The sequence below is a fragment of the Bos grunniens genome, chromosome 29, assembly GCF_055505025.1.
Source record: "Bos grunniens cultivar Pamir isolate PY7600 chromosome 29, Bosgru_T2T1.0, whole genome shotgun sequence".
Classification (NCBI taxonomy): Eukaryota; Metazoa; Chordata; class Mammalia; order Artiodactyla; family Bovidae; genus Bos; species Bos grunniens.
The window spans coordinates 38,542,764-38,555,357 of NC_141193.1; the positions used below are offsets into that span (position 1 = coordinate 38,542,764).

The 12,594-nt window shown below is 43.7% G+C and overlaps 1 protein-coding gene across 32 annotated transcripts in view; it reads right to left on the bottom strand.

The window, feature by feature from the left end:
* Positions 1–12,594, bottom strand: part of LOC147342510 (uncharacterized) — a 360,032-nt gene that overhangs the window by 278,579 nt on the left and 68,859 nt on the right. For 5 of the 32 annotated variants that reach the window (XR_015157861.1, XR_015157858.1, XR_015157862.1 and 2 more), the window contains 2 exons: positions 3,509–3,560; positions 2,672–2,859 (listed from right to left, as the gene is read on the bottom strand). The exons of 18 other annotated variants lie outside the window; for them this stretch is intronic. Coding sequence is in view for 6 of the 14 variants with exons in the window: in XM_086384545.1 (XP_086240671.1) it covers positions 2,805–2,859; positions 3,509–3,560 (107 nt within the window). In the remaining 8 variants the exon portion in view is untranslated. Of the gene's footprint in view, positions 1–2,671; positions 3,358–3,508; positions 3,561–5,127; positions 8,510–9,369; positions 9,407–9,505; positions 9,587–9,961; positions 12,015–12,594 lie in introns of those variants that run through there. 9 more of the 32 variants (XR_015157860.1, XR_015157859.1, XM_086384538.1 and 6 more) reach the window with 6 other exon arrangements.

Here is a 12,594-nt window from a genome sequence, read left to right on the forward strand (position 1 = left end):
TATCTAACTTGATATATCTGGTTTCCTGGATTAAAAGTAATCTATTGATGTTCCCAACTACCTGCCCTTTGTTGCAAAACTCATATCTATCCTACCTCCTCACCTTGCCTCCTTGGAGCAGTTTCCCAGAGCTATCTGAAGCACTGTCTCCAAGGCTGCAGTCCTTATTCTGCCCAAGTAAAACTTAACTCCCAATTCTCACGCTGTGCAAACTTTTTTCAACACTAGCACTCACCAGTATCTGAAGTTATTTATTTTATTTATGCCTATCTATTTCTGTCTCTCCTCACTAGAATAGTGACCACATCTGTATACTAATCCCAGGACTAAGAAAAGTTTATGGCATGTGAAAAGTACTCAAAAAATATGGAATTAATTAAGAGTTCAGAAGCACCTTCACCATGCAGGGCTACTTCTGATGAAGCAAAATGACAGACAAGCAGTTGATAATGTCAAATTTGCCTTCTATTTGCAGGAAAATTACTTTTACTCAATCTTCTCAAGCTGAAGATAAGACAGCATCTACTTTTACAGCCTCTGCTGATTTTAATACTAAGCAGCAAGTGAAATAAACATCAGAGGAGGAAAACTGCAGCTTTGATTATTTGTTGGAACTGTCAGGGCACTGGACTATCAAAAGATGTTTAGCCAAGTTCATTCATTCACTGGGCTTCCCTGGTGGCTCAGTGGTAAAGAATCCACCTGCCCTTGCAGGACACATAGGTTTGATCCCTGAGTCAGGAAGATTCCTTGGAGAAGGAAATAACAACCCACTCCAGCATTACTGCCTAGGAAATCCCATGGAGAGGGGAGCCTGATGGACTTCACAGTTCATGGGGTCACAAAAGAGCTGGCTTGGCAACCAAACAACAATAACAACAAATTCATTCACTAACATCAAGAACGATGAGCACCTAGAATATGCTAGCCTCCAGGACATACATAGAACAAAGCATGAGTAAATAAATCCTGTTGGTAGTGGTGCTTAGTTGTTACGTCGTGTCCAACTCTTTTGTGACCCCATGGATTGTGTAGCCTGTCAGGCTCCTCTGTCCATGGGATTTCTTCCCAGGCAAGAATACTGGAGTGGGCTTCCCTGGTGGTCCAGTGGTTAAGAATCCGCTTGCCAATGCAGGGGACATGGGTTCGACCCCTGGTCCTGGAAGACACCATATGCCTGTGCACCACAAGTCCTGAGCCTGCACGCCTAGAGCCCATGCTCTACAGCAAAGAGAAGCCACCATAATGAGAGGCACGTGCACCACAACCAGAGAAAGCCCAGGACAAAGACCCAGCACAGCCAAAAATTAAAAAAAAAAAAAAAAGACCTGGAGTGGGTTGCCATTTCCTTCCCCAGGGACTCTTCCTGACCCAGGGATCGAACTCTTATCTCCTGCACTGGCAGGCAGATTCTTTACCACTGAGCTATCTGGGAGGCTCAAACGACTACTACGCGATAACCAAATGTGACAAATGCCAAGGAGATTCAAAGATGGGAAAGGCAACTTCTAGCCACTGGGAAGAATTGAAAGACAGCATTTTCAAGTTGACATTGAAGGATAAGAAAGATTCCACTAGGTGCAGATTCAGTCATGCTTGCTCTCTTTAGACGAACATTTATTATTAATATCTTTCTATGTGTCAGACACTGGCTAGATCCTGGATAAAAACAGATTTTTTAAAGAACAGTCTTATATTCAATCAGTTCAAAAATTAATGGAGGGAAAAATACCAGAGAAAATTAAAACAGGATAAGATAAAAGCTATAGTAAATAGACATACGGTATATCATGGAAACACAAAAAGAGGGTAATGGGCAGATGATGCTTGATAGAGGGACGTTTTAAGTGAGTCTGAAAGGATGCAGAGCAGTTCGCCTGACAGAGAAGCAATCATGAAGACTGCATCCAGAATCCTAATGTATCCCAATCCCCCTAATGAGGGGGATGCTGTGAGCAATTTAGAACACCTGGAACCAACCTTGTAAGGAGAGTTCTGAAGAGTGAGGCTAGAGGGGCAGGTAGGCCAGATCAAGACCAACCTAGACAGTGTACTAAAAACCAGAAGCAGCACTTGGCTGACAAAGGTTCGTATAGTCAAAGCTATGGTTTCTCCAGTAGTCATGTACGGATGTGAGAGTTGGACCATAAAGGAGTCTGAGCACCAAAGAATTGATGCTTTTGAACTGTGGTGTTGAAGAAGACTCTTGAGAGTCCCTTGGACTGCAAGGAGATCCAACCAGTCCATCATAAAGGAAATCAACCCTGAACATTCATTGGAAGGACGGATGCTGAAGCTGAAGCTTCAAAACTTTGGCCACCTGATGCAAAGAACTGACTCATTGGAAAAGACCCTGATGCTGGGAAAGATTGAGGGCAGGAGGAGAAGGGGAAAACAGAGGATGATTTGGCTGGATGGCATCACTGACTCAATGGACATGAGCTTGAGTAAACTCTGGGAGTTGGCAATGGACAGGGAGGCCTGGTGTGCTGCAGTCCATGGGGTTGCAAAAAAGTCGGACAGGACTGAGTGACTGAACAACAACAAAACAGACTGAGAAGAGAAAACCAGAAATGCAAGAGCACATAATCAAAAAGAGGCCGAGGGTCATTAGGAGGAGGAGGAGAGCCATCCTAGTGGAAGCAGCCTGCCATTTTAGGGGAGTCACATCTGGCAGGAGGGCAGAGACTTTATTATGTAGGACGCCAGGCTACAGAGCACAGGGCTTCTTCACTAAGCAACGTCAGGGAAGCTACTGCAAGTGCGTTCAGCTTTCTTACTGCCCCTGCAGCAGCATGATAACATCAGTTGGCTTTATTCATGGCATTGGATATCTCAGTTATTTTGCTTTCCATTTCACTGAGGAAAAAAAAACACAGTTATGGTTTTACAGCCATTCATTTTTCAACTGAAATTATCTTCCTGATGTTTTTTTTTCCCCCAAAGGTGAAATATGACAAAAGTTTAAACAGTTTTTAGCTCTTTGCATATATAACTGTCTGGTGCTCCTTACCCTCAGCAAGAGTGTGCTTATTTCTCTAAATCTTAATTAGCATTGAGATGTACCATATATGCTTACTTTGTTAAATTAAAAGGTACACTTTAATGATATTTGAACTCATGCTTAGATATTAATGGTAAGAGAATAGATTTTTTCAATGTGAGGGTATTCAATATTTTCTAAGTGAAGGCATCTTAGTGCTGAGGGAAGGTTATAGACACGTTATTCCAGGAAGGAGCCGATGAAGACGAGGGACACAGGTTGCCACGGTGTCCCCAGCCCTGGTTAGTACCTGCTCCCACGGGCATTGATCACTATGTGTCATGTTGATCAATGAATAGACCAGTGAAATGAATCTGTAGTTAGAAATAAATAAATAAAACTTCATTTTTATAAAATAAAACCAGAAACAAAACTTCATTTTCTGTGACTCTGTGCTCTTCAACATATTATTCAACAGGATATTTAGAACAGTGTTTCTCAGACTTAAACGTGCATATGCTTCACCTGAGAGTCCTGTTACAATTCAGATTCTGACTCAGTGGGTCTGAGATCGGGCCTGAAAGAGAAAGCAAAAGTCGCTCAGTCGTGTCCACCTCTTTGCAACCCCATGGATTGTAGTCCACAGAATCCTCCAGGCCAGAATACTGGAGTGGGAAGCCTTTCCCTTCTCCAGGATATCTTCCCAACCCAGGGATTGAACCCAGGTCTCCCACACGGCAGGTGGATTCTTTACCAGCTGAGCCACAAGGGAAGCCCAAGAACACTGAAGTGGGTAGCCTATCCCTTCTCTAGCGTATCTTCCCTATTCAGGAATCAAACCACCTGCATTGCAGGTGGATTCTTTACCAACTGAGCTATCAGGGAAGCCCTGAGGTTGGGACTAGGCTTCTATATTTCTTATAAGCTCCAGATGTCATCAACACTGCTGGTCTGAGGACCCCACTTTGAGGAGGAAGGCTTTAGAAGATCTAGAGAAGTAAATAAACATTATGTAAGCTGTTAGGTTGGGCTTCAGTCTCAGTGGTAACTCAGAAGGTAAAGAATCTGCCTGCAATTCAAGAGACCTGGGTTCAATCCCTGGGTCAGGAAGATCTCCTGGAGAAGGGAATGACTGCCTACTCTAGTATTCTTGCCTGGAGAATCCCATGGACAGAGGAGCCTGGCAGGCTACAGTCCAAGGGTTCACAAAGAGTTGGATATGACGGAAGCAACTTTCACAGGAATTCTACAGGAAACAGGAATTACATAACAGTTGCTGCTACATATTCAGTTAGTAGTTTTTTATCAGTTATGTTTTCCATATATCCAGCTTTCTATCTTTGCAATTTTTCTTTCATTAGATAATGGCTTGAAAAATGTATCTTCCATCCAAAGCTAGCATCATTATTTCACGTCCTTCTAGATTTTTTCTGGCTCTGAAAGAAATATTTAACTCTCTTATCCCCCTGAAAATTCTTAGCATATAAAATAAGGAATGAATTCAAGTTTATATAGTTTTATACTGATAGTCCAGTGCCCAAAAGTAACTTAATAATCATTTCTTTTCTCGTTATTGTAATACTTTGGCTAAATCTTGAGGTCCCAGTCATATGAGTCTCTCTTTGATATGTTTAAACATATACTAAAGTAACAAATCTGTTTCTGAATTTTTCAAAATTTCATCTCCCTAACAGTTACTTTTGATACTTGTCATTTTCTAGAAAGGTTTAAAATCTATCTAGCAAAGACCTTGTTACTGCCTTAAAGTTTTTTCTTAAAAAGCTTTTGATACTTTTGCCCACCCTTATGTTAAGATTCACATTTCAAAACAAAATTTTTTTACAAAGTGGAATATCCTTGTGTTTTTGTATTTTGTCACTCAGTCGCGTCCTACTTTTTGTGACCCTCTGGATGGTAGCCTGCCCAGCTCCTCTTTCCATGGGGTTTTACAGGCAAGAATACTGGAGTGGGTAGCCATGTCCTACTCCAGGGGATCTTGCCAATCCAGGGATCGAACTCACATCTCCCGTGTCTCCTACATGGAGGTGGATTCTTTACCTGCTGAGCTACTGCAGAAGCCCCATGGAATACCCTGCAAAGATTCTAAAACTGCATGAGGTATAACACTGAACGAGGAGATATTACCATCTTTACAATAATTAGTTTTATTTGCCAGGAATAGAACATAGTTCTCTTTTTATTCATATCTTCTTTTGCTTTTCCCACTGAGACAACACAGTTTGTTTCTATGAAAAAAAAAAAACTATTATGTTTTAGGGAAAAATATAGAAAATAAACAAAGAGCAATGTGAAAGTATCTTTTCAGTAGTTTCCAAGCTCTACATTAATAAAAGATAAGGAGGGATGGCACGGACTGTTGCATATTTGTTGTATGTCTATGTCATTGTTATCGATAATTTTGGTTGAATGTTTAGGGGTATCACCAAGACACCTGCAAAAATGACTCGTTTCCTATAGTCTCTTCTTTCAACCACTGAAAACACTTTTGCTGAGTACCAAGTACACGCTGGACACAAGGGAATCACACTATTCTGTGCTACAAACAAAAGATGCATAAACAACAACAAAAATCAGCCCTCTGAATTCTCGAAAACCTGGAGAGGAAAACACAAAAGCAAGCTAACAACACACAGCACAGGATGGTAAGGAGAGTTCCTTTTTAAGTATAGGATATATTTTCTGCAGCAGAGAGATGACCAGCGTCTTGGACCAGCATCTGCAGGAGAAAGACTACCAGCTGTCTTAATACCAGTAACTTCCTATATCAGGCAGTGGCTTCTGAGGCCAACAGCAGTGAGCTGCAGGGGCCACTCTGGAAGGCCACACAGATTCTCCTTCAAGCCTGGGACACTCATCTCCCAGCCGCCAGGAGTGCTGGCTACTGAGGCCTCACTCGGGAGTCCCTCCACTAAAATGAGCTGTCTCTCCCAAGGTTATACCCCCTCTCTGGTTACCTCCCTGCCCAAATGAACAGCGCAGGGTACAAAAGTCACAATGCAACACGTCTCTGCAGGAGCACTGCAGCTCTACAGCGTCCAGCAGGTTTGACCACAGCCTCTATTATAACAGCCTCCCTGTAATCTCCCCCTCTACTCAGTCTCACTCCCACACCTGGTCCTCCAGGCAGATCTCCATCCCAGAGCCCCTTTGGCAAGACTCTGATCTTTCCTAGTTCTGTATTTGTTGTTGTTCTGCCTTTTATTTATATTTCCTCTTGCTTGCATTGTCTCTCCTCTGGTCTTGGAAGAAGGGCTCTTTGCTATCATTATACTTACATACCTCCAAGAAATGATACAGATGAACTTATTTACAAAATACAAACAGACTCACAGACTTAGAAAATGAAGTTATGAAAGGGGGCACGGGAGAAAGGGATAGGGAGTTTAGGATTGACATGTACACCCACTGTTCTATTTTAAATGAATAACCAAGAAAGACCTACTGTATAGCACAGGAAACTCTGCTCAATGGTGGCAGCCTGGATGGGAGGGGAGTTTAGAGGAGAATGGATTATGTATATGTATAGCTGAGTCCCTTTACTGTCCACCAGAAACTATCACAACATTGTTAATTGGCTACACTCCAATATAAAGTTAAAAGTTTTGAAATAAATAAAATACTACTTGGCATGTGAGTGCATGCTCAGTTGTGTCTGACTTTGCAGGCCCACCAACTGTAGCCCACCAGGCCCCTCTGTCCATGGGATTTCCCAGGCAAGAATACTGGAGTTAGTTGCCATTTCTTCCTCCAGGGGATCTTCCTGACCCAGGGATCGAAACTGTGTCTCCTGCATTGCAGGCGGATTCTTTACCATTGAGCCACCAGGGAAGCACTTGGCGTGTAGGTGTGCTCAGTCTTCCTGAGTAAACAGAAGTGGGTCCCTTCTTTGCTCTTTCCAGTTACACCAAAGGCTGGAGCCCTGCCTCTGAACTTCAGAGGGCAGCTAGGAGCGGCTGCCTGGCAGATTTCCTGGGTCTGACCGTCTACCACTCTGTGCGGACCTTGGGGCGTGGCCTGCTCCCCCTCCAGACAGCCCTCTGCTTGAGGAAATCATTACTTCCTGTTTGATCTCTCTGCTGCTGACAGCTGTCTGAACCTGAAGTTCGTGCCCTTCTCTCCAATTACCTTCTTCTTCCTCCTGCTTGTACTCCACTCCATCACCCAGAGTCAATTTCCTCCCAACTTACACCCACCACCGGGTAAGAGACAAGCCGAGGCAAGATTCAGATCCAAAGACATGGGAGTTCAAAATCAGGTTCCGTCTACTTGAACACGCTGCCATTCAAGACACAAAAACTGCAACTGTTCTTCTAGAACCATTTGTGAGCCACTTTACAGTTTAAAGGGCTATTATCTCACAGCGCGGCCAGTGCTAGTGACATTACCTGCACAGACACGTGCTTTGTTGTCCATGTCACCACGTCTACCCCTCCTGGAAAGAACTCACATTCCGGAAATCTCTCCTAACTACAAATCTACTTCAAGATAGATATAATTAAAATTCAGATATGAAAAGTAGCAATAATCTGACTTTCCTGGTGGTCCAGTGCTTAAGATGTCGCCTTCCAATGTGGAGGGTGTGGGTTCAATTCCTGGTCAGGGAGTTAAGATCTCACATGTCTCACAGCCAAAATAATAATAATAATAACATAAAATAGTAGCAAGACTATAACAAACCAAGTAAAGATTTTTCAAATGGTCCTCATCAAATAAAAAATCTTAAAAACAGCAAAAAAAAAAAAAAAAAAACCAATCAAGTTGGTAGCATCACACAGACCCCAGAATGCCCGCTGCTAACTAGTCTTCCATCCACACCTTCCCTTTTCTGGACTCAGTTTGCTGAGGAGACAGGCAGCCTCCTGGATTCTCTTCCCAGAGCCCCAGTCTTAAACACCATCTAGATTCTTCCTCCCACCAGTGCCCCAGCTGCACACATGGTTTCTGGGTCTGTTTTTCAGATTCTGTTATTCTCCCTTCCTGTTCTCCTTGTAAAGGGAACAGGGAGTAATTGTAGTCTTTTCCCTGCTGATGCCAGTCTGTTGTTCCTAGCTCATTATCATCATCTTCCTCCGCAGCTGTTTCACCCTCTCCAGACAGTCACCTCTGGCATTCCTTGGCATGGTTTTTCCTAATGAGATTCTCAGCCTCTCCATTCACACCTCTGACATTACAGCCATGTTAGTCTCTATACACGGAGAAGACGATGTCACCCCACTCCAGTACTCCTGCCTGGAAAATCCATGGACGGAGGAGCCTGGTAGGCTGCAGTCCATGGGGTCGCTGAGGGTCAGACATGACTGAGTGACTTCACTTTCACTTTTCACTTTCATGCATTGGAGAAGGAAATGACAACCCACTCCAGTGTTCTTGCCTGGAGAATCCCAGGGACAGGGGAGCCTCTTGGGCTGCCATCTCTGGGGTCGCACAGAGTCGGACACGACTGAAGAAACTTAGCAGCAGCAGTCTCTATACAGGACTCAGAAAAGTCTTCCAAGGTGCCTGGTGCTGCAATTATTACATATTGATTGGCATTTTCAAGAAGAAAACTAAGTCAGTGATTCACCCAAATTCACATCGTCACTAAGGAATGAACAGAAAACAGATCTTTTGGCCCAACCACTGGACCATCCTGACATTTAATAGCAACAGTATCAACATCCAGGTGGCACAGTGATATAGAATTTGCCTGCTGATACAAGAGAAGCGTGTATGATCCCTGAGTCGGAAGATCCCCTAAAGGAGGAAATGGCTACCCACCCCAGTATTCTTGCCTGGGAAATCCCAGGGACAGAGAAGTGTGGCGGGCTACAGTCCATGGGGTCGCAAAGAGTCGGACACGACTGAGCAACTAAGCATGCAAGAACAACAGACATTTAAAAAAAATTGCTTCCTATGTACTAAACACTCATCTAAGCTGCTTTCTCATGCTTCCTCATTCAACCCTCAAAACAATCCTACTTCCATGGAATAGGTAAATTATATTTTATGTATTATCATCCAGTTTTACCAATGAGGACACTGAGGTTCGGACAGGGTAGATGCACTCTGCAGCCTGGTCACATAGTTAGGAAACATTGGAGCTGAGATCTGACCCAGACCTGGGTGATCACTCTATCATGGTTCAAAATGTAGCAGTTACTCTAACAGAAGTCATTCCCAGTTGTTGGTTTCATTCGTGACATTATGCCCACAGGATGGACTGTCCAGGGCCACCATGACTCATATGGTATTTGTCTCCCATCCTCACCTGTCATTTTATAAAACTTCAAATGCTTCATAAAAACACAGCTGCCTCCCTATTCTCACTTGTTTTCTCAAGTAATATTGAAACATTTATTTCAGACAAATTCTCACTTGAAAACTTACGGATATCCATAATCGTGAGTCATCTCCCATTTCTTCCTATTCAGCATGTTAAAAAGAGGAATGGAACTAGTATTTACTAGTTATCATAAGCCCATTTTATCAAAGAAGAAATAAGGTTCAGAAATTTTAACTCACCCAAAATCACACAACAAATGACAAAGATTTCCCATTCAGATCTTCCTGACTCCAAAGCAGAATGAGAAATCAGAGAATTACCTATTAAGCAACAATATAAAATTTCCAGACTGAGTCTTATGCATTTCATCAGGATTTCCACTTCTTATTTATTTTCCCCAAGACCTCACAGGACCTCTTAGACATTTTTATCCATGAAGCAGAGGCATTCTGAATATTAATAATTTTTTAAAACTTAAATACATGTAACTCCTAAGTACCAGAAAGCAGACGTCTGAAGTCATCAAATTTGTTAGACTATTTATTACCTTGTACTTAGAGAATCATGTTTACTGTGTATATTGCTGGGGGGGAAGTAAAAAGATTTATTTTTTTTTTATTGAAGGATAATTGCTTTACAGAATTTTGTTGCTTTCTGTCAAACCTCAACATGAATCAGCCATAGGTATACATATATCCCCTCCCTTTTGAACCTCCCTCCCATCTCCCTCCCTACTCCACCCCTCTGGGTTGATACAGAGCCCCTGTTTGAGTTTCCTGAGCCATACAGAAAATTCCCCATTGGCTATCTATTTTATATTTGGCAATGTAAGTTTCCATGTTACTGTTTCCATACATCTCACCCTCTCCTCCCCTTTCCCCATGTCCATAAGTCTATTCTCTGTTTCTCCACTGCTGCTCTGTACATAAATTCTTCAGTACCATTTTTCTAGATTCTATATATATGCATTAGAATACAATATTTAACTTTCTCTTTCTGACTTAGGAAGTAAGATTCCAAAGTTAATTTCCCCTTGTAAATAATACATGGTAAAGTCACACACACACACACACACACACACACACGGCAAAGCCAATAATACACACAAACGCGCGCGAGCACACCACATACACAGGCCTTCCCCTCCGCAGCATCTTTGGCCCGCTGGCGCCACCTGTCGGCTCTGTGCCGCCTGTAGCAGCGCCTGGAGCGGGGAGCTGTGGACGCAGCCACGGTCCCAGCACGCGGCTTGTCTGCTGTGATAACGGCTCTCCGGACCAGAAAAGAATGCAGCTTAATGTCACACCAGATGTCCTTTAAAGGGATTCATTTCAAAAGACTGCTCGTGTTTTTCTTCAGAAAGGATGTCTTGTTCCCAACAGAGTGGCCATAAGGCGGGGAGATCTCTCCATGGAGGACAAGTACGATGAAGATGTGAGGCTACCACAGAAACACAAGCAGAAAAAACAGGAGCCAGAAAAGAAGGCTTTGTCCAAGACACCCTATGAAATGAGTAATAAAGGAAGGAGAAAGCAGGGTTCTGCCATGCAGCCAGCTCGAGTAGTAAATCCTGATGGAAAGAAAACTTGTTATCCAGCAGACATATGGGAGCTGTTTGCACATCGTCAGGGCTCTCAATCTCCTTCCTAGACGGGCTTCAGGAGTCCTGTGAACTCCCTGAAATTTCATGCAAAAGGACTTTTGGGTGCTTTTTTGGTTCTCAGTGGCAGATATATAAAGTTCACTGTGTGCATGCTTCAGTCGTGTCCAACTCTTTGCCACCCTGTGGACTGTAGCCCACCAGGCTCCTCCGTCCATGGGACTCTCATGCAAGAATACTGAAGTGGGTTTCATGCCCTCCTCCAAGGTATCTTCCCAACCCCGGGGTCAAACCCATGTCTCTTATGTCTCCTGTGAGTTCTTTACTACCAGTGCCACCTGGGAAGCCCATTAAATTCACTGGTTTATCCAAATTGCAACATATCAAAAGGTTAAGAACCGCCACTGTTGCCACCGAAGACAAAACCAGGTAGACAAAGTGCCTGGGCCACAGGTGAACCTCCGCTGCTACCTTTTAGCTGTGCGACCTTGAACATGCACACACGGACACACAAATGCTCTGCCTCTCAGTGTCTCCATTTCAGAGAATGCAGCTAATCTGCACCTAGGGAAAGGGAAATGACTCGCCAGAGCTTAGATGTCAGTGGATGTTGGAGCCAGAGATCTAACCACGTGGTCTTCCCAAGCCTAGCAACTGTTTCACTGGTTTTCATTTCCTTCGATGAGAACTCTGTCCTGCCCTTCCTGGTCAGCACCAAAGGAGTGTCTCTCCAGGAAGATCAGATTCGTGGGCTCATAACCTGCACACTTCTGCAGGGTTCCAGGCTCAGAAAGGCCCCTGCACTTGGAGTTTAATGCTCGGTAGTCACCATCTTGAGGTTCTTCTTAACTGTGTCTATGTGTGCTTCTTAAGTGATGCCTGATGAAATGGAACATGCAGAAGGGGAAAGGCCTGGAGCCTGAGATCACACAGCACAGACTCCTGCCTCTTGCCACCTCCCAAGGAGACTTAGGCTTTGTGCCCAGAAGCTTCATTGCCTCCTCACTCCCCAGCCCCGTTCCCTCCTTTCCCGCCCCAGTTGGCTGCTAACAGACCTCCACTCGGAAACAAACCTTCACCCAGGGCAACGATTACCGCATCTCAAGGCTTTGTTCTTTGGTCCCTTTTCTCCATCTCCTTTGAGGAGCCTGGGAACAGAGGAGGGGAGGGTACCAGGAGGGGCTGATCTGGGGGTGGGACAAAGCGATGCCCATTCCAAACCACAGTGAGTTTGGGGGGCACAATTCAAAGAGGGCCTCTCATCCAACCCCAATCCCAGTACCAGGCACTACATTTTCATTTTGCATTGAGCCCCACAAATCATGTTGCAGCCGTGTCCTTAAAGGAAAATATATGTATATTTTAATATTGAAGAATAAGTGCTAAGAGGCTGCTATTACTTGACCTCATACTTTAAACTTCTTCCTGCTGAATCCTCTATCTGCTGGCATTAGCACTCTGGCTTCACATTTATACATCATCAATTATTTGGGGATGAAAGTACAAACAAATAAATTCAACTGTAGCAGAAAAGAGACTTATATATAACACTACATTAAGATGTCCTATCGTATGGAACCATATGGGATTTCTATTTTAAAAACTGAGGGGAGAGAAATGGGCCAGTTGGGATAATGCTAATACTTCTTTCTCGTCCTTGCCTTCTCTTTCCCACCACAGTTCTGCTCTGATAGTTAGCACTGACAGGAAGGCCTGCTGGGGATTAGT